The sequence below is a fragment of the Hemicordylus capensis genome, chromosome 1, assembly GCF_027244095.1.
Source record: "Hemicordylus capensis ecotype Gifberg chromosome 1, rHemCap1.1.pri, whole genome shotgun sequence".
NCBI classification, from domain to species: domain Eukaryota; kingdom Metazoa; phylum Chordata; class Lepidosauria; order Squamata; family Cordylidae; genus Hemicordylus; species Hemicordylus capensis.
This window is the reverse complement of record NC_069657.1, coordinates 328,898,242-328,917,842: the sequence shown is the minus strand read 5'-3', so window position 1 is coordinate 328,917,842 and position 19,601 is coordinate 328,898,242. Positions and strand designations below refer to the sequence as shown.

The 19,601-nt window shown below is 39.6% G+C and overlaps 1 protein-coding gene across 2 annotated transcripts in view; it reads left to right on the top strand.

Annotated features, from left to right (window-relative positions):
• The window catches only part of PREP (prolyl endopeptidase), a 116,447-nt gene that overhangs the window by 53,723 nt on the left and 43,123 nt on the right, over positions 1-19,601 (top strand). For both annotated transcript variants that reach the window (XM_053262331.1, XM_053261493.1), the window contains 2 exons: positions 7,264-7,455; positions 13,536-13,733. In XM_053262331.1, the coding sequence (XP_053118306.1) occupies positions 7,264-7,455; positions 13,536-13,733 (390 nt within the window). The remainder of the gene's footprint in view (positions 1-7,263; positions 7,456-13,535; positions 13,734-19,601) is intronic.

The window sequence follows — 19,601 nt, the reverse complement described above, 5'->3', positions numbered from 1 at the left end:
AGTACATTCCCAACTTTAGATAGAACTGCTTAAGGAAAAGCATTTGGGAGGAGGATCAGGAGCGTAACTATAATAGGGCAAGGGGAGACAGTTGTCTGGGGGCCCACTGCCTTGGGGGCCCCCAGAGGCAAGTCACATGACTGACTCCCCCAGCCGTACACCCGCCCAGACTTCCTTCAGTTTTATTCATCCTCCGAAATTGGCACATAGGTTAGAGAGAGAGAGAGAGAGAGAGTGTGTGTGTGTGTGTGTGTGTGTAATATTTTACTGTGTTTTTTGTTACCACTATTCAGCCTCATTTAAGATTTCTTTACTTCATGAGCTGAGCTTCAGTGATGGGGGGCATTTTAAAATCTTGTCTCTGGGCCCACTACAACCTTGCTACACCCCTGAGGAGGATGTGGAGTCTTATCAAAGAGACTTCCACAATCTGTCCCTTCCTTCAATGTGGGATTTTAAAACTAAATTCTAAAATAAGCGTTATTTCTGTCTCGCATGCACATGAGTAGCTAGTTAGGAAAACTACCTGTTCAATCACAGGTTTCATTGCTTCTCTTTTGTTGTATGGCTCATTCTCAGAAATCTAAAAAAGAAAAATCCTGTGCTTGTGCCTTAGCACAGTTGTGATTGTGCGGAACTTCACTTTTTCTCTCTTCCTACTTACCTAATAATTGCCATAAGCCCCAATTGACTTCTAACATAGAATATGAGTTGCAGAATCCTGTTCTGGACGTTGCAGTAAAAATGAGGAAAATTGAAGAGACTTGGTTATTTTTATTCAGCGAGAATGTGAGCTTCCTTGTTACAGGGAACCATATTTTGTTTGCTGCGTAAACCACTTTGAGAACTTTTGTTGTTGTTGAAAGATGATATATACATATTCTATATGATGCACCATCATTTGCACAAGTAATAGTTTAGAATTGGAATCACGATTTGCATCTCTGAAGTACAGGGAAAATGTGAATTAGAGCTGCTTGTCTGCTTTCATTTCCCATCTACTCAGCACTCTGTTTTCTAAGTTAAGTGGCTGGAGAGTAGAATAATAGCTGAACTAGTTTCTCAATTCAAACATCATATCAAGCCATTATTAGTGCAACTGCGGTTTACTTTAAATCACAGTGACCCAGTTTCGATGAAACAGTTTGCCCATACTGTCAAATTATGCAACGAAGAGCATGAACATATATATCCTGCCCCAATCTGCTGTCTCACCACTGTGTGTGAGAGTGGAACATCTGGATCTCCCCTCATCACACAATTTAAATACGACTTTAAAGGGATAGTTTGGGTTTTCTGCCAGTCTCTATGTGATCATGTGGTGCAGAAGGGCATGCTGGAAGCCAGGATGTGTGTGTTCCTACCCCTGATATTATCATGTGGTGGATGGTACTGTCTGAATAAGCCCAGTTCTGGTCTTGGTTTGCCAGCCAATCACAAATGTGGTATTTTTCAATTTGGACATTCTTCCAGATCAAAGCAAAGCTTCCTTAGTCATTGAAATTAAATCTGAACTGAGCAATGGAAGCTTGTTTTTAAAAGGAAAAGGAAACTTCTGATTCTTCTTTTCCTGATTTTGGCTCTTCAGCATATCAGGAACAGCAGTATATAAGAATAGCCCTGCTGGATCAGGCCCAAGGCCCATCTAGTCCAGCACCCTGTTTCTCACCATGGCCCACCAAATGCCTCTAAGAAGCCCACAGACAAGAGGTGTAGGCATGCCCTCTCTCCTGCTGATGCTCCCCTGCAGCTGGTATTGAGAGGCATTGTGCCTCTGAGGCTGGAGGTGGCCCACAGCCACCAGACTAGTAGCTATTGCTAGACCTGTTCTCCATGAATTTGTATAAGCCTCTTTTAAAGCCATCCAAATGTCAGTAACAAATGTCAGCAATGGTTCAAGATGAAATCAAGGAGAAAGTAGTTCTGATTCTTCACTTCTGTAACTACTGTTAATTTCTTTGGTTTGGTAGTATCTTTAGACAATCTTCATACTTGAAGAGTCAGTACATATTGATAATGTCCAACCTTTAAATATTCAGTAGTTGGGGGTTTTCTTACAAAGGATTACAATGATCTGCATTGACTTTCCAATTACTGATGTGTCTTGTCATTCTCAAGATATTTTGTTTATATAAAGTTTATGCAAATTAAATTCAGATTAAAAACAAGCAGATGTTAAAAGGCAGGAAGACAAAGAAAGAGAAGGAAATCTAATCAGTGTAATGCCTTGGTAATGATGTTTTTATTTAATAGAAAACCTCTAAAACAATGCTGATCTTTCAGACGAACGCAAATCAATTACCAAAGCACTTGGATGCTTTCTAAACTAAATTAATAAGCATAAACAATAAACATACTATATGATTAATTATTTACTTTTTTGTTTATTTAGTAGTTTGAATATGCAAATATGTTCCCAAATGACTGCTGTTACATTCATTATATCTACTGACTCTTAGCTTGGCAGCATTGTATTGGAAGGGATTATTTCTCTACTGTCTTCATACTTTTAAACTTATTATCTCTCCCACAGCCCGTTTCTCTTCTGAAGATGTTTCCTTGGAATTCCTTATGAGTTATCAATTTCTCATCCTCTTTGTTGCTGTGTACAAACTGAGCAACTTTTGGGAAACATCACGTTGGCTGTCTTTGTGTATTCTTTCTTTTCAAGGTGGGGAGGAAAAAAACAGGTGCTGGGATTACCTGTATTCAGTGTTTAAGAACTACTATGAGCCAGATCAGGAGTGAGACATTTATTTAGAAAACTGCTTGCCCTATTTCTTCTTTCTGTGGCTGGAGATGAGCCAGTATATCTGCTCCCAGCATCTAGAGTACCATCTTGATCTTGATTTCAGCAAAACATTTGACAGAGTTTCCCATGATATCCTTGTTGACAAGTTAGTAAAATGTGGGGTAGGCGATGCTACTATAAAGTTGATTCACAACTGGTTAAACAACCAAACCCAACAAGTACTCACTCATAGTTCCACATTCTCCTGGAGTGGAGTGGTACAATGCTCTGTCCTGGACCTTGTGCTGTTCTGCATTTTCATAAATGAGTTGGAGGGAGTAGAAGGGATGCTTATTGGATTTACAGACATCGTGAAGCTAGGTGGGGTTAGTTGGAAGGCAGAATACAAATTTAATGTGATTTGCACAGGCTCAGCTACTGAGCCAAAACCAGCAAGATAAACTATAGCAGAGACAAATGTGAAATCTTGCATTTGGGTTCAAAAAAATAAAATGTGCAAGTACTGGAATGGGGGAGAGTTAGTTTGTGAAAATCACCTAGGTGTCTTGATGGACAATAAATGGAACATGAGCCAGCAGTGTGATCCAGCTTTTAAAAAGCTAATGGTTTTCCAGGCTGGATTAAGAGGCATAGTGACCAGATCACAAGGAGTAATAGTGCCACACTATTATTCATTGGTCAGACCTCATTTGGAATGCTGTGTCCAGTTCTGAGGCCCACATATTCAAAAGAACCTGGAATAATTGTAATCTGTTCAGAAGAGGGAAAACAAAATGGTGGGTTGGTGGGGGCGGGGGGGAGGTCTGGAAACCCCAGTCTAATGAGCAACAATTGAAGGGACTGGAAAAGAGAATACTAAGGGGGGATTTGAAAACTGTCTTCAAATATCTGAAAGAGTGTTGCACAGAAGTAGGAAAAGACCTTTTCTCTGTTACTCCTGAGGGCATGACTAGAACCAATGAATTGAAATTACAAGGAACTGGATTCAGGCTAGATGTTAAGAACAAGTGAACAAGGCTTTTGCAGGGAGAATGGAGATGTGCAAATCATGTCCTCATCTCTCTCCCGGCACACTGTCTGCGAGACAAGCCAGAAGGGCAGCTAGCTCACCTGTTCCTTGTGAGGATGGAGCAGCTCACCTGTTCCTTGTGAGGATGAACAGGTGGGTGCACCCCTTCTTAGAACTAAGGCCTGCTCTGATACCCCCCAAAAGCCCAAAGGCTAGATTGAGGCCTGTGTCTGAATTGTCATTTTGGCAGGAAGCTGAAGTCTGACTTTGATTTTTCTTCTTCTCTAAACCAGGCCAGTGAACAGAAATGCTATTCTTGAGAGTCTGGGAAAGTCTCCCTTACAATTGTTCCCAGCCTTGAAGCTGTTTACTGCTTAGCAAAGAGCCTTGGGTAGTTTGTTGCTTAAGTCATAAGAACTAGTTTGACATGTCAAGCATAATCATATCTAGCTGATTTAGGAAATTATAAGAAACCACGTATAGATAAGAACGCCATACTATGGGGGCTAACACATTCATATCACACTGAAACACACACACACACACACACACACACACACACACACACACACACCCCTTGCTTATGCGATCATTCTCTGTCCTCCTAACATTTCCCTGGGCTGAAGAACATCAACAAATGGCTACAAGCCAGGGCTAGCTGGACATAAAAAAAACCCCTCTCTGTCTTAAAATTGATCAGACAATGAGCCAAGCCAAGTTCCTGATTGGCTACTCCCTAAAGGGGGAGAGTGGAATTCAGAGAGCCGGGCCGGAATTTGTTTATCAAAGAAGAGACACTTTGAATAGATGAAGCAATTGTTTTGATTTGGAGAGATGGCCAAAAAGGTATAAACAGCTGCAGACAGCCATTCATGGGTGAGGGTGGGGGGTCCCTCCCCTGTATCTTCAGAGCCAGTCACCCTCCCACCAGAGAAGCCAGCGGAGATCTCATTCCAGCTCACCAGAAAGCTGGTAAATAAGGCCCAAAGCCATGCCTTCATAAACCAGCCACTTCTGACTAACGCACCTTTTCCCCCTCCATCTTTTCCTCTCTGCCCCTGGATCTTCTCTCTTACCTGTCCTGAGCTCCAGCAAAGCCCCTGCTGCAGCCATTATTTGCCAGGTGGCAGGAAAAGGCGTCTGTCTCTTTCCCCTCCTTCCGGTCCCTCCCCCCCCCCACCTAAGCTGCTTTAATAAACATTCCTCTTGTCGGTCTTGCTCACTCTCTGAAAACTGTATTTTAGCTTCTTCTTTTCTCTCAGCCAGCGCAGCTTCTAGGATTGTTTTGGGAACAGTCAGGAGATAGCAAAAGGCCTTCAGCTATTTGCTCCGAAAGAAATGAAACTGTTTTAAACTAGTCAGCATTTAGTAGAAGGGTTAGAAAGAAATTCTTTTTCTGTTAAGAGTCAAAGATGCCTTACATTTATTAGTGGTATGAGTTAACTGTCATAGAAATTATTAGGCCAAATTAAAGGGGAAACACTGATCGCCAGGCTGAGGAATTATTTTGACTTGTTGCTATGTAACAGCAAGATAAGGTGCTCTTGTACACAGAAGAAAAAATTCTCAGCTTACTGATAACGCGACTGCCTGTTTCTTGGTGAGGCCAAAAACTCTTTCCTAGCTAGCAACTCTGCATTTTGAGAAAAGGAAAAATGATTTTAGGAATGCTTTTAGCTGTTACTGAACACTGCACTACAATCATAGAAAAATGAAATGGATAACTACTTGCCTATATATCTAATCACCGACACTTGTAATCATTAGCCTTTATAAAGCCCACTTAAACTCACAGTTGTGAGTGTGCGTGTGTGTCATCTTTCCTTCTCCAGAATCACCCATGAATTTCAGAAACGGACATTGAGGCAGCTTGTGGGCTGCATGTGATAGGATAAGGGGCAGATCAACAGCCACCAGTGCCCACCCCCTTACCGTATCATGCACCCTTCTAATGCTGTGAAGCAAGTCCGCCAGTGAAACCAGTCTGGCCATTCCTGTATTCTTAAGCCATTTCGGAGAACACAGGAATGGCTAGTTTTACTACGATGGATTGTTTCTATGAATTAAGTTACAACTGCATAGGCAACAGGAAAAGACATCTCAGATGGATGCTTCTTCTGAAAAGGGACTTCACATAAGTTCAGCACATATTCTATACACACACACACACACACACACACACACACACACACACACACACACCCTGAAGTGTTGAATTACTTTGATCTAGTCATCTATCTCTGGTACACTGAACTTGGCTACACCTTCTGACTTTCATTTTCTCGTACATGTAATCCATATCAACTCTGCGTTTTGTTGTTTGCTCTTGTTTGTCACAGTTTTTATCCACCGTTTTTGTTTCCATTGGGAAACTTCTACCTCTTTTGCCTTTTTAAATTTGTAAGTGAAGGAAGGGTGTCTGTCACATTAAAGACTCTAGGCAAGTGTGACATTTTATTAGTTCTACTGTAGAGGAGGCAGCTGTGTCTTGACTGTTCACTGATTCTTGATGCCCTTGGTATCTTTCTGAAGTTAACTCATTCTGTCTCTGGTTAAAAAATAATAATAATTCATTTGAGTTCTGAGATCAGAGATGGAAGTAAATTGGTGCTTTGCATGCCATGTGTGGGAGCTGACTCCCGAAACCACCACGGGTACAGTGACTGGGTGCTTGGGCCTAGCTACTTACAAAAACTGAAATAAAAGAATGTTTCTCCATTTTTTTTTTTTTTTGCTGTTTGTTGCTGCTTTCATATATTTTATTTATGGCTTTATCTTGACATGCTCTGGGTTTTTTTTATATCTATGAGATTGATAAGTCTTCTGGACGGTTTTTAAGTCAAAAGACAAAGCTGGTATAAATTCTTTAAATTAAAAGCAAAACAAAACTGTGCTCTAAAAGCTATTTGTCTGTTAAAATATTTAAAGCAGAACTAAAATCTCCAAGTGGATATTAAAGATTGATAAACTCTGCAAGATTATATCTTATCTGATTAATCATTTCGTAAGAGGGAAATGTTGGGCATCTTAGTAATTAGGAATAATAAGAATATTAGGGTTATTTACTATAACTAAATACTGAATAAATGAGCCATTCTGCAAAGCTACTATGTTTGTCTCTGAAGCATATTACCATTTTAATAAAACCTGCAACTAGTGATGGAGAAGGAGACTCTCAAAGAATATCCCTAACAATGTTTAATCTGATTTCTTGTAGAATCAACAACTTTGAATTTTTTTAAACAATGCCTTTCATCTTAACTATTCCCTCTTTCTTCATTAAATTCCAAGTTAAATTCACAACAGCACTGAAAATTATAAAACTCATAGCAAATAAAAGCAGTTCATAGATTTTGTTAAAAATGGTTTTCCATGTAGCAAAGTTTTATTTTCAAAGCACTCATTGATCGCTTTAATGTATTCTATTATAAGTATAGCTATTACATCTCCTGGTCTTACAGATTTGCATAAAGTAGAAGTGATTCTTTTTGTCTTAATACAGGTATTCTTCAGTGGGTGAAACTAATAGACAATTTTGATGCAGAATATGAATATGTCACCAATGAGGGAACTGTGTTCACCTTCAAGACTAACCATCATGCTCCAAACTATCGATTGATTAACATTGATTTTAGTGATCCTGAGGAATCTAAATGGAAAGTGCTGGTGCCTGAACATGGCAGGGATGTTCTGGGTAAGAATTTGAAATAGTCATAAGTTTTGATGAGCAAAGAGAGAGAACACTTGCTTAGCATTATGTTACCACACATGTGCTTTCATTGGTCATAACTGTAGTGACAGTGCCTTCATTTGGGAAACATTATTTAAAGCAGACATATAGTTGTGTTGTCAAAGTTTTTGTAAGACTGTTACTATTACACTGGTGCATTGCTCATTTGTGGCTCACAATAAGAGGGTAACTTTGTTCTGTTTTTTAAAGCAAATATAACACTTAAGGGGTGCTTTCTAGGGGAGATGTGCTTTTTAAAACATCTATCCCTGACATAGCTGTTTAAGAAGAGTTATTTCTATCACTTTATTGTGGGGACAATGGTCTTATCAGGATGAAATGTATATTTCAAGCAGTATTAAAAATTAATGTCTTTTTAAATTACTGGATTCATGTGTACCAGAAGAACCCTAGAAATTGTAGAATTTAATTAGTTGCTGTTCCAGTGAAAGTTCTTCATTCTGAAAGAATTAAGTTGTCCTAAAGCTAAAAGGCCAAGCTGCCATTGTGTCATACTACATTTATTTAGTCACTTCCAAGATTTGGTTTGGAAAGACATAATTATAGCAGGTGCCAGTTAATAATTTATTGTTCTGAAAGCTTTTTAGTCAAGTGAATTTGATTTTACCTGATACAAAGATGACATGTTAATGAAGTACCTTTTGCAAAAAGCATGACATGTTAGAATTCAAAGGTTAAATGGCTATTTAGCATAAAGTGATTCATTGCCATGGTATAATAAGCTGCATTTCACTGTTTGACACCCTTGTACACAGAGTTTAGATGTTTTACAATTGATTATACTTTCTGCTTTAGTCTTTTCTATTTTTATGAGAACACAGAAACTGCAAAGCCTGTTTAAAATATGTCTTTACCATATCATTCCTGAAGAGATACATAGATGCAAGTATTGCACAACAAATGCATAATGGAACTATTTTGATGCTCGAATTGGGTTTAATTGTTTCAGAAGCGCCCTAGTTTGTTGGTCAAACCTTTTCACATACAATATCTAAAATACAATCTCATTTGAAATACTGGTGCATGCATGTAAGCCCATCCATTGAAATAGAGCTGTTGCCTCAGAAGTAATGCTCACTGGGTTCATTGGGACTGGCTCACCAGTATGTGTGCTTAGAATTGCAGCTACAGTTAGTCAAGACAAGGTCCTTCTGGAAACAGCACAATGGGTTAGCTACAACTAACTTTATCACAACCGTCCGTAGCCAGACAACCGTGTTTTGCTTTGCACATGAGCAGTCCTGACCCTGCACATGTGGGCAAACATGACGTACGAACTGGGCAATTACAGATAACAGCCAGCAGCAATTTCCACAATCATGGGGATACCTTCCCAGCCCTCTTAATTATAAATTGTTGCTGGTTGAATCCGACTGTTGGGTCACACAAGGCATTGTCCATATGACTGTGTACCTGGGGACATTTGGTGTGCTTTCATGTAGAGGAAAGATATGTCTATGAAAGACTCCTGACTTATTTACAGGTTGTGTGCCAACTGAACAAAGAGACACCTTTTCAAAGTGGTGATTTCTTTATATTAAGTAGAGGAATAGCAACTGGCCCTATTGAAGCACTTAACAACAACAACAACAAAAGAATACTAGTTGTAATTAATTATCATTCCGCTAAGCAGATATAAAAAAATTTTATACCCTCCTGTGCCATCCTCCCTCTATATGAAGTGTGACTGGAAAGAGCCTTCTCAAAAGTAGCACCAGAGTTATAGAATATCTGAAGGGCCAATCAAAAACTTATTTGGTTAGATCTATCTTTCAAAGGCGAAAACTACAATTTACATTTGTGGCTCTGGTGTGACTGGAAAGTACTGTGTACTTTCTCTTAAAGTGTGTGTGTGTGTGTGTGTGTGTGTGTGTGTGTGTGTGTGTGTGTGTGTTTGTTCGATTTCTATACAGCCCTTCCAAAAAATGGCTCAGGGCGGTTTACACAGAGAAATAATAAATAAATACTATTTATTATCAATAAATTTGTTATTGATGCTCTCATTACTCTTGTATATTTGGCTTCTTATGTATTATAACTGTTAATGTTTTTATTGAGGGCTATTGGCTGCTTTGGGGGCTCCATTGTGGAGCCAAAAGGCAGGATTAAAAATACTTGAGCTGCTTTATAATATTTCTTATCTATCACTTTGTGACATTTTCTCCTGTGTAGGCAATATGGCTACACCATCAGCATAGTATTATTACAAACAGAAACGCTCTCTCAACTTAAAATCACCAAGATTGTTGTTTGTTAATATTTCTAGTAGTTGCTAGTGGGTAATACAGCTTAGTGCTTCTTTATAACTTACATTTGTGGATAATAACTGTTCCAATTGGTAAAACTAGAGATGAAATAATAAAAATAGAAAACTGACATCTCTTTATATCTTGGCAGAATAATTTTTTTCACCCCAGAGCACTAAACAAGAGTTAGTCTATATAAAGAGACTCCATGCAGAGTTGAGATAAATTTAGAACTCTGTTCTGTGAGCTGAAGAGGAAAAAACATTGGGTGATTATTTTAAAAGGTAGATGTGTAGGGTAAGAGCCCTAAGATGTCTAAAATTAGCAAAAGTCAGCATATTTCTCCTGTCTGTCTGTCTGTCTGTTTGTTTGTTTATTATAAAGGAAAAGGGTGACTTGGTGCCTTATTCACCCTGGAATACTGCAGCAGGAAGTGGACATGAAGGGTTCATGTGGAACATCCCCTGAATGGGCTGCAGTTTCTTACTCTGCAGGAGTATATCTCTTTACATAGTTGTTTTAATCAAGACCTGTGTCCTTAATCTTGGTAGAGATGTATCCCATATTTTTTTAGTTCTTCTTGTACCTTTATACTTGCTATTGAGGATTTTCTAAGGCATATGGATCTTGTAGATCATATTCATTTTGTATTCCTTGGCTTGCTAATGCCAGATGTAGATCTAAGAAATATTCTAAAAGAGAAAAGTTCCTGCATCCAGCTCATGTACTGTGACCTATGCCATGCTATTAACCAGCCATTTCCTTGAAAGCCTGTGGTGAGTAAAATTAGTGTCCTGGGGAGTTGTCTTGCCACAGGCATAGAGCCTACATGTATAGCTACCATAGATCCACCCTGTGCCTTTTATATCCTCCAACATAGGAAACTGCCATATACCGAGTCAGACCATTGGTCTATCTAGCTCAGTATTGTCTTCACAGACTGGCAGCAGCCTCTCCAAGGTTGCAGGCAGGAATCTCTCTCAGTCCTATCTTGGAGAAGCCAGGGAGGGAACTTGAAACCTTTTGCTCTTCCCAGAGCGGCTCCATCCACTGAGGGAAATATCTTACAGTGCTCACACTTCTAGTCTCCCATTCATATGCAACCAGGGTGGATCCTGCTTAGCTAAGGGAACAAGTCATGCTTACTACCACAAGACCAACTCTCTTCTCGTTTCCTACCCTGTCCTCCTTTCCTATCATTTCACTAATAGAAACATGCATATTAATATAAATGGGGCAAAACCAAGCAACCTGGGTGATATGGCATATAGTTGTGACTCCAAGCAATGCCACAAATAATAAAATGCATCCAGAGCACATTATTTCAGATTGCCAAAGCCCTGTCCTCCAACATTTTGCAGATTAAATCAGAGATACACTGCAACTACCAATTATCATACCAAAGATTACTATCCAAGCTTCATTACACATTGCTGAATACTGAATTCTATCTGCTGTATGCTGTGCACTACATAATGCTTTATGTTGTGTATTGATTTGCATGCAAGTACATGAGACTCAATGCACCCGCCCACTCATTTGGAGATTAGATTTCTAGAGACTCTGGGAAAGGAGCAGAATCCTGAAGAATGACAACTCTTGGAGCAGGATGCGTGTGTGAACAAATGGTGGTAGGGGAGGCTGAAAATTGAACAAGGCATCCTCAAAAGACAAAAATAGGGGCAGCGATTTACCAGGGACAGATTCCAGAAAATAGGAACTGTCCTTGGTAAATAGGGATGGTTGGAACCAATGTGTTTATAGATTAAAATACTATACAAAGAAGCAGATATGAATTTTTTCAGTGCCATTTGGTATCTTCTTTTTTTCAGTCTGTTGGGAAAAGAATGCTAACAGGTTGACAGTGTAAAATATAATTGGAAATTATAGCAGATATAATTGAAATAATTCCAATCAAATATAGGGAAGCCTATATCAGATCAGAATTATCCAGTCAGCTATTGGGGATACCGTGGAAAATATCAGCGCCACTATCAGAGTATCAGACCATAAAATGGTGGCAGTTGACAAAAATTAGGGTGATTCTGGGATGTAACATCACTTTCTCTGGGATTTTATGATCTTTTCTGCCACATCACTTTTCTGCCACCTTTTTTCAGATGTGAGTACAATTTCTGGATTACTTCTTAAAATTAATTAAAAATCAAAGGATGGTTAGATTCTCTTGAAACTAAATATACAAGAGACCTGCTATCCTTCTCTACGTGTCTTCTAAATTTCAGAATTCTCTTCTCCCCCCCCCCCCCGCATAGACTTTTTAATGGGGATTTTAACCAACACTTTTTGTCAGATTTCCAATTGGAAATCTGATAATGATAAGATAATGGTATTTTTTTAAGGGCCAGAACACCCAACACCAATGATATCCAATACAATTTTTTTGGCCATGCACAGGCTTACTAATGAGAGTAAACTAAAGTCTTTTTAAGCTCAGTTATTTAGGTAACTTGCTGCTGCTGCTGCTGCAGTAATAATCATGTGTTGTGCAGCTTCTCAGCCTATTCTGCTAGGCAAGAAGTAGCCTGGAACAGACTCTTTTTATTGCACAATGCCGTTGTGCTAGTTCTTTGCACTAGTGTCCTGTGCTAACAGAACATTGTGGGTGGGGCTATAGCTCAGTAGCAGAGCATCTGCTTTGCGTGCAGAAGGTCCTAGTTTCAATCCTTGGCTTCTCCAGGTAGGGCTGGGAAAGGCTTCTGCCTGAAGCCTTGGAGACCTACTGCCAGTAAATACAGACAGTACTGAGCTAGATGGACCAGTGGTCTGACTCAGTATCGGGCAGCTTCCTCTATAGTCTGGATGCAGGCCAATAATCTGATTTTAACTATTTATCTATAGGGCCTTGATCTGAGTGGGTAGAATATACAATTGAAAATGTAAAGTTAGCATCATGCTACCCATCCAGTTTTCTCTCTAATTTTTTCTTCTGTGTTCGGAATGAGTTTTGTTCCGGGCGGCAGTATCAAGGCAGCGTGTGTGCACGTGCATTCAGAGTGGGGCCTTCCCGATTCAACCTGAGCGGGATCTAAAATTAACTAAGCGGACATCAAAAAACTTGTGAGCACACGCACATGCGCACTCCTTAGAGGGAACACTGTACCCCTCCCTTAACCATAGTCAAGACCTCAGGAATGGGCCACAAGAACATGTGTTTCCTTCCCTTAATCTCTCCTTTCTTGCATTCAAGAAACATTTGCAGGAGCCCTACATGTTAGAAGTAACATAAACATCAAGTCATGTAAAAATAGTTTAAACATTAAGCTTCAATTTGTTTTCTAAAACATGACATTTTAGCTCTTAATTTCTACAGCTTTTCTCATAGTAATCTTACAAGTTATTATCTTTGCCAGACCCAGATGGGTTTGTCTGAAAGTTTTATTAATAACAATGTAGAGTGAAGAAAAAATGTCTGCTAATCTCCTGTTAACTTTCAAGCCAGTGCATATCTTTGAGTTACATGGGATTCCATAAGTATATTTTAGTTTTATGTGTCTGGGAAACTTCTTGAGAGTCTTCCAACAGAAGTGTTTTAGAATGTATCTTACCTGTAATAGTTTTTATAAAGCATTTCTTTTCACAGCTTGCAGATTCCCAGTGAACATGTATTTGCACTTCCGTAAACAACCCGTAACTTCTAAATGTAATGGTTTAGAATCATACATATTAAAAACTGATAACTTGGAAGCTTCCTCCTAAGGCAGTTGTTAGTGCTTAGTGCTTTTTCTGAAAAGTGTTTGTTTTTCTTTGTATTGACAGAATGGGTAGCTTGTGTTAGATCCAATTTCCTAGTCTTGTGTTATCTCCATGATGTGAAGAATGTTCTGCAGCTTCATGACCTAGCAACTGGTGCCCATATTAAGACACTTCCATTGGATGTTGGCAGCATCGTGGGATACAGTGGCCAAAAGAAAGACAGTGAAATATTTTATCAGTTTACTTCCTTCTTATCACCAGGTAAGGCTGCTTACTTTGTAGTATGTTCTGGACTGCTTCATTCACGACATTGTACTATCGGAGTATGTACAAGGTATATGGATGATATCTTGAAAACAGCTGTATTTTAAACACTGCTTTCATTCAGTGTGCTTGATCTAAGCTTGACAGCATTCATTGACAGATGAATTAATTGCATATTAAAATGTGGCTTGCAATCTGACTTTATTTAGGGCTGGCTCCTGCGAAATAGTTGATGATCATGATATTGTGAACTTTATAACGATTATGTTGTAAACCATATGTAAATCTCTTGAGTGATGTCAAAGATAACTGAAAAAACCTTTAATGATTTGTTTGTAGAATTTAGCAGAGACTGATTACCAACTTCAGAATATTGCCCCAATTGTTTTCTTTTGAAAACTTCTTGATTTTTAATGTTCTTAAAAGTCTGAACGCGTGATGTTGGATCCTAAGAACAACTTGCCCAAATGGGAGAAGTTCATTACATGTAAACAGGAAGAAGTAATGTTCACTCATTTCCACTCCCTTCCCTCTTTAGTCCTCTACACCTACAAAAAAAATCTGCTTTTGAGGTTTGGGGGGATACTCAGGTGCAGATTTTTAGGAAGTTCAAGGAGCTGCAAAGAGAAAAGGAGGCATGGTGATAACCCCCTCTCCCCCACCCTGTATTATAGAACTTCTTCCATTTGTGTGAGTCATTCTTTGGATCCAACCCATGGTGAAATTCTAACTTTTACAAAAAAACGTTTCAAGATGAATGAAAAGTTAATGAAAAAGAAGAAATGTATGTGAAACAAATACAATATATACTTGATGAGCAGTTCTAAGGAGGGAGGGATTTAAATGAGCTTTCCCTTCTCATTCTTTCTTCAACTTTTATCTACACCCTATCATTGTAGTCATGGTTCTGTTTTGGCCATTGGCCGTAAATAAAGTATCGAACTATCATGGTTCATGTAATCCATATTACTTGCAAGCAAACCATGCCATAAGTATGGTGCAACATAAGAAATGTCTTCTAACTGTGTGGATATTCCATAGAGATATTCCACAGTAGAAATGACAGTCCCTTTTGCTTTGTCAGTTGCTGATTACGAGCTGGTTGTCAGACTTGAGATGAGGACTTGGCTGTTTTTGGTTTGTCAGAAACCCAAATCAATAGAAGTGGGTTTCTGTTGGGTAGAAGTGGAATAATATTCTGCTTAGACCCATTGAGATGAATGAGATCATCTTCTTCATAAAGGCACTATGAAGACTTACCATCTCCTGTAGGCTTCAGACTCTCCCACAATTCCTTACACCTTCATCAGATGGGCCTTCCCAGGTGTTTCTGAATTCTGTCATGTCAGAGGAATGGGATCTAACCACATTTGTTTGCCTAAAGAAGAATCAATGACTGGTTTGGTAGTTGAATTGTCCCCTTTGCTAAGCAGGGTCCACCCTGGTTTGAATATGAATGGGAGACTACATGTCACTGTATATCACTGTGATATATTCCCCTTTGGGGATGAGGCTGCTCTGGGGAAAGCATCTGCATACTTGTATGCAGAAGATCCCAAGTTCCCTCCCTGGCATCTTCAAAAATAGGACTGAGGGAGATTCCTGCCTGCGACCTTGAAGAAGCCACTGCCAATCTTGTTAGACAATACTGAGAGAGATGAACCAATGGTCTGACTCAGTATAAGGCAACTTCCAGTGTTCGAAGCCTCCATTGAACCCAACTCATGCACATTTTGGTATCTCATGGACTGCCGCTCTTGTGCTGATATGTGTGGGTACTCATCCATCTTTGCATTATACACAGCATTAAAGCTGCTCTCCAACAATATTTCCATATTCACCTGGAAGGATCTATTCCTATTCATGGCTAATTTATAGATTTGCTAGAACAATAGGCCTGCTGGATCAGGCCCAAAGCCTATCTAGTCCAGCATCTTGTTGCACACAGTGGCCCACCAGATGCCTCTGAGAAGCCCACAGGCAAGAACTGAGGGCATGCCCTCTCTTCTGCCATTGCTCCCCTGAAACTGGTATTTTGAGATGTCTTGCCTCTAGACTGGAGGTGGCCCATAACCCTCAGACTGATATCCATTGATAGACTTGTCCTCCATGAATTGTCTAAGCCCTTCTTAAAGCCATCTAGGCTGGCGGATGTCACCACATCTTGTGGCAGAAAAGTCCTTAGGTTCGTTCTTGGCAATCAGTTTCATGGGATGACAGCTGAATCTAGAGTTATAGGAGAGGGAAGAATTTTTCACTCTATCCACTCTCTTCACACCATGCATTATTTTGTAGTCCTCTGTCATGTCACCCCTCAGTCATCTTTTTTTTCTAAACTAAAAAGTTCCAAGTATTGTAGCCTTACCTTGTAAGGAAGGTACTCTAGGCCCCTGATCATTTTGGTTGCCCTCTTCTGTACCTTTTCCAGTTCTACAATGTCCTCCTTAAGATACGGTGACCAGAACTGCACGCGCTACTCCGAATGTGGCCATACCATAAAGATTTGTATAAGAGCATTATTATATTAGCCATTCTATGTTTAATCCCCTTCCTAATGATTCCAAACATGGAATTGGCCTTTTTCACAGCTCCGTACATTGTGTCGCCACTTTCAGTGAGCTGTCCACCACAGCTCGAAGATCTCTCTCCTGGTCAGTCACAGACATCTCAGACCCCACCAGCGTATATGTGAAGTCGGGTGTTTTGTTTTGTTTTTACCCCAATATACATTACTTTGTTTTTGCTAACATTGAACCACTTCTTATTTGTTGTGAATGTTAATGTTAAGATTATTGTTAAAATTAATTAAAAAAAATTTTTTTAAACAACAACAACATTGAACCACTTCTGCCATTTTGTTGCCCACCCCCAGTTTCAGGAGCTCCTCACAATCTGTTTAGGATTTCACTACCCTAAATAGTTTGGTGTCATCTGCAAATTTGGCCACCTTGCTGCTTACTCAACTTCTAGATTATTTATGAATATAATAAAAAGTGCTTGTTCCAGTACAGATCTCTGGGGGAACCAACTTCCTAATCCCTTCATTTAGAGAATTGTGCATTTATACTTACTTTCTGTTTCCTGTCCTTCAACTAGTTACCAATCCACACATGTCCCCTTATCCTATGACTTCTAAGTTTTCTCAAGTGTCTTTGATAAGGAACTTCGTTGGAAGCTTTTTGAAAGTCCAAGTATACTATGTCAACTGGATCACCTTTCTCTATATGCCTGTTGACACACTCAAAGAACTCCCAAAGGTTGGTGACGCAGGATATACCTTTGCAAAAGCCATGCTGGTTCTCCTTCAGCAAGGCCTGTTCTTCTAAATGCTTAACATTTTTATCTTTGAGAATGCTTTCAGTCAATTTGCCCAGCACATACATTAAGCTAGCTGGCCTGTAATTTCCTGGATTGCCCCCCTCCCCACAATCCCTTTTTGAAAATCGGTGTTACACTGGCTACTTTCCGGTCCTCTAGTACAGACCCTGACTGTAGGGATAAGTTGCATATTTTTGCAAGGAGGCCAGCAGTTTCACACTTGAGTTCTTTAAGGACTCTCGGGTCGATGCCATTTGGCCTTGGAGATTTGTAACTTTTTAATTCTTCCAGACAGTTGAAAACATCATCTCTCACCACCTCTGTCTGACTTGGTTCTTTCACCTCTGTCCCTGAGAAGCTCAGTTCAGGCACAGGTATACGGTCAGTATCCTCTGCCATTAATACAGATGCAAAGAACTCATTTAGCTTCTCTGCAATCTCCATATCCTCCTCAATAATCCCTTGTACTCCCTCATTATCTAATGGACCAACCACCTCCCTGGCAGGTTTCCTACTTCTGATGTATTTAAAGATATTTTTGTTATTTCCCTTGTTGCTTTTAACTAAATGTTCCTCAAACTCTCTTTTTGCCTCCCTTATTGTCTCCTTGAATTTCTTTTGCCAGAGTTTTGTGTTCGGTTTTTTTCTCTTCATTTGGGTAGGTTTTCCAATTTCTGGAGGAAGTCCTCTTCCCCTCTATAGCTTCCTTGACCTTTCTTGTTAGCCATGCTAGCATCCTTCTGGACTTGATGGTGCCTTTCCTTTGTTTTGATATACATTCTAACTGGGCTTCTATTATTATGGTTTTAAATAAATTTCATGCATTCTGGAGTCAAATGACTCACTTGATTTTTTCCCTTTCAGTTTTCTTTTCAACATGCTTATTTTAGAGCAGTTTCCTCTTCGGAAGTTCAAAGTATCTGTGTTAGACTTCGTTGGCGATTCTCTCCTTGCACATATGCTAATTTGATCACACTGCGGTCACTGTCCCCTAAAGATTCCACGACACTGTCATCTCACAATAGGTCCTGTGCACCACTCAGGATTAAGTCCAAGGTCACTTTCTCTCTGGTTGGTTCCATGACTAGCTGTTCTAGGACACAGTCATTCAGGGTATCTAGAAATTTGGCCTCTTTATCATTACCTGAATGTGAATTTACCCAGTCTGTGTGGGTAATTGAAGCTGCCCATTATTACAGCTCTGTCTCTCTTTGGCCCCTCCCTGATTTCCTTCTGCAACTCCCAGTCATTGTCAGTGTTTTGATCAAGAGGGCGATAGCACATCCCCAGTACCACATTTCCTTTCAGGCCTTGTTTCTGTAGAGGACTTGAGTCTCCCTAAATTGCCTAGCTTGTTACCGGTAGATCTATCCCTTCTTTAATATACAGTGCTACACCCCTCCCCCAGTTCGCCCCCTCCATAAAGTTTATATCCAGAAATAACAGTGCCCCACTGATTCTCACTGTTCTACCATTATGCCCACTATATCTATGTGATAAAGCTCTTAGACTATATCATATCAGACTGCCAGTGGAGAGTTACAGGTTTTCAATGCATTCCAGTCTTTAAAAAACAACCCAAAACTTACCTGCAGACAGAAAATAGTATGTCATACAGAAGGAGGAGTTCTTGCATATAGGGTAGGAGATCATTCAAATATGCAGTACCCCACATGCAGCTTGGTACAACCCAAGAAAAGCTGACCTACATAATTTTTCTGAATTTGTAAAGTGGACTAACATTTTGTTTGCTTAACTACTTTCTGGATCAATATTACAGTTTGGAGTGAATAACAATTCCTCATTGCTGTAAAATGAGAACATTAACAATGTTCTGAGGATCGATAGGATAATTCTTGTACATAAGAAGAGCCTTGCTGGATCAGGCCCAAGGCTCATCTAGTCCAGCACCCTGTTTCCCACAGTGACCCACCAGATGCCTCTGGGAAGCCTACAAGCAGTAGATGGTAGCATGCTCCTCACCCCCACCACTATTGCTCCCTTGCAACTGGTGTTCGAAGGCATCCTGCCTCTGAACCTGGAGATAGCTGATAGCCATGAAGAATAGATTTGTTTATAGATGTGATAGATTTGTTCTACATGAATTTGTTTTTAAAATTGTGAAAATGCTTCCTATGCAAATAAAGGAGCTTTTTCCATTATTATCTTTATAGGAAGCCAACATAATTTTGCATTAAACTATTGATGATTATAGTGTTGCATTTTTTTTATTTTTATTTTTATTTTTATGTATTATGTAATAAGAATTAAACATAAGGTCTGCAATGTAGCTCAGGGAGCAAGTAAGTTTGAAAATTACATCCTTGTATTTGCTTCTCTGATGGTTGTACAACAAATTTGTTTCCTGATGATAGCTGCAAGTTCTGGTTCCATTCTTATCTATCTTTGGGCATGGTAGGAGAATCAGGAAACTGCTGTTGAATGTGGTGGTGTTGACCACATTAGTAATGTGGTCGGGTGGTTTTCTCCCAGTTTCTGCTTGGCAATTGTTGCAGTATTGAAATCCTGAAATGTTACATGATATAT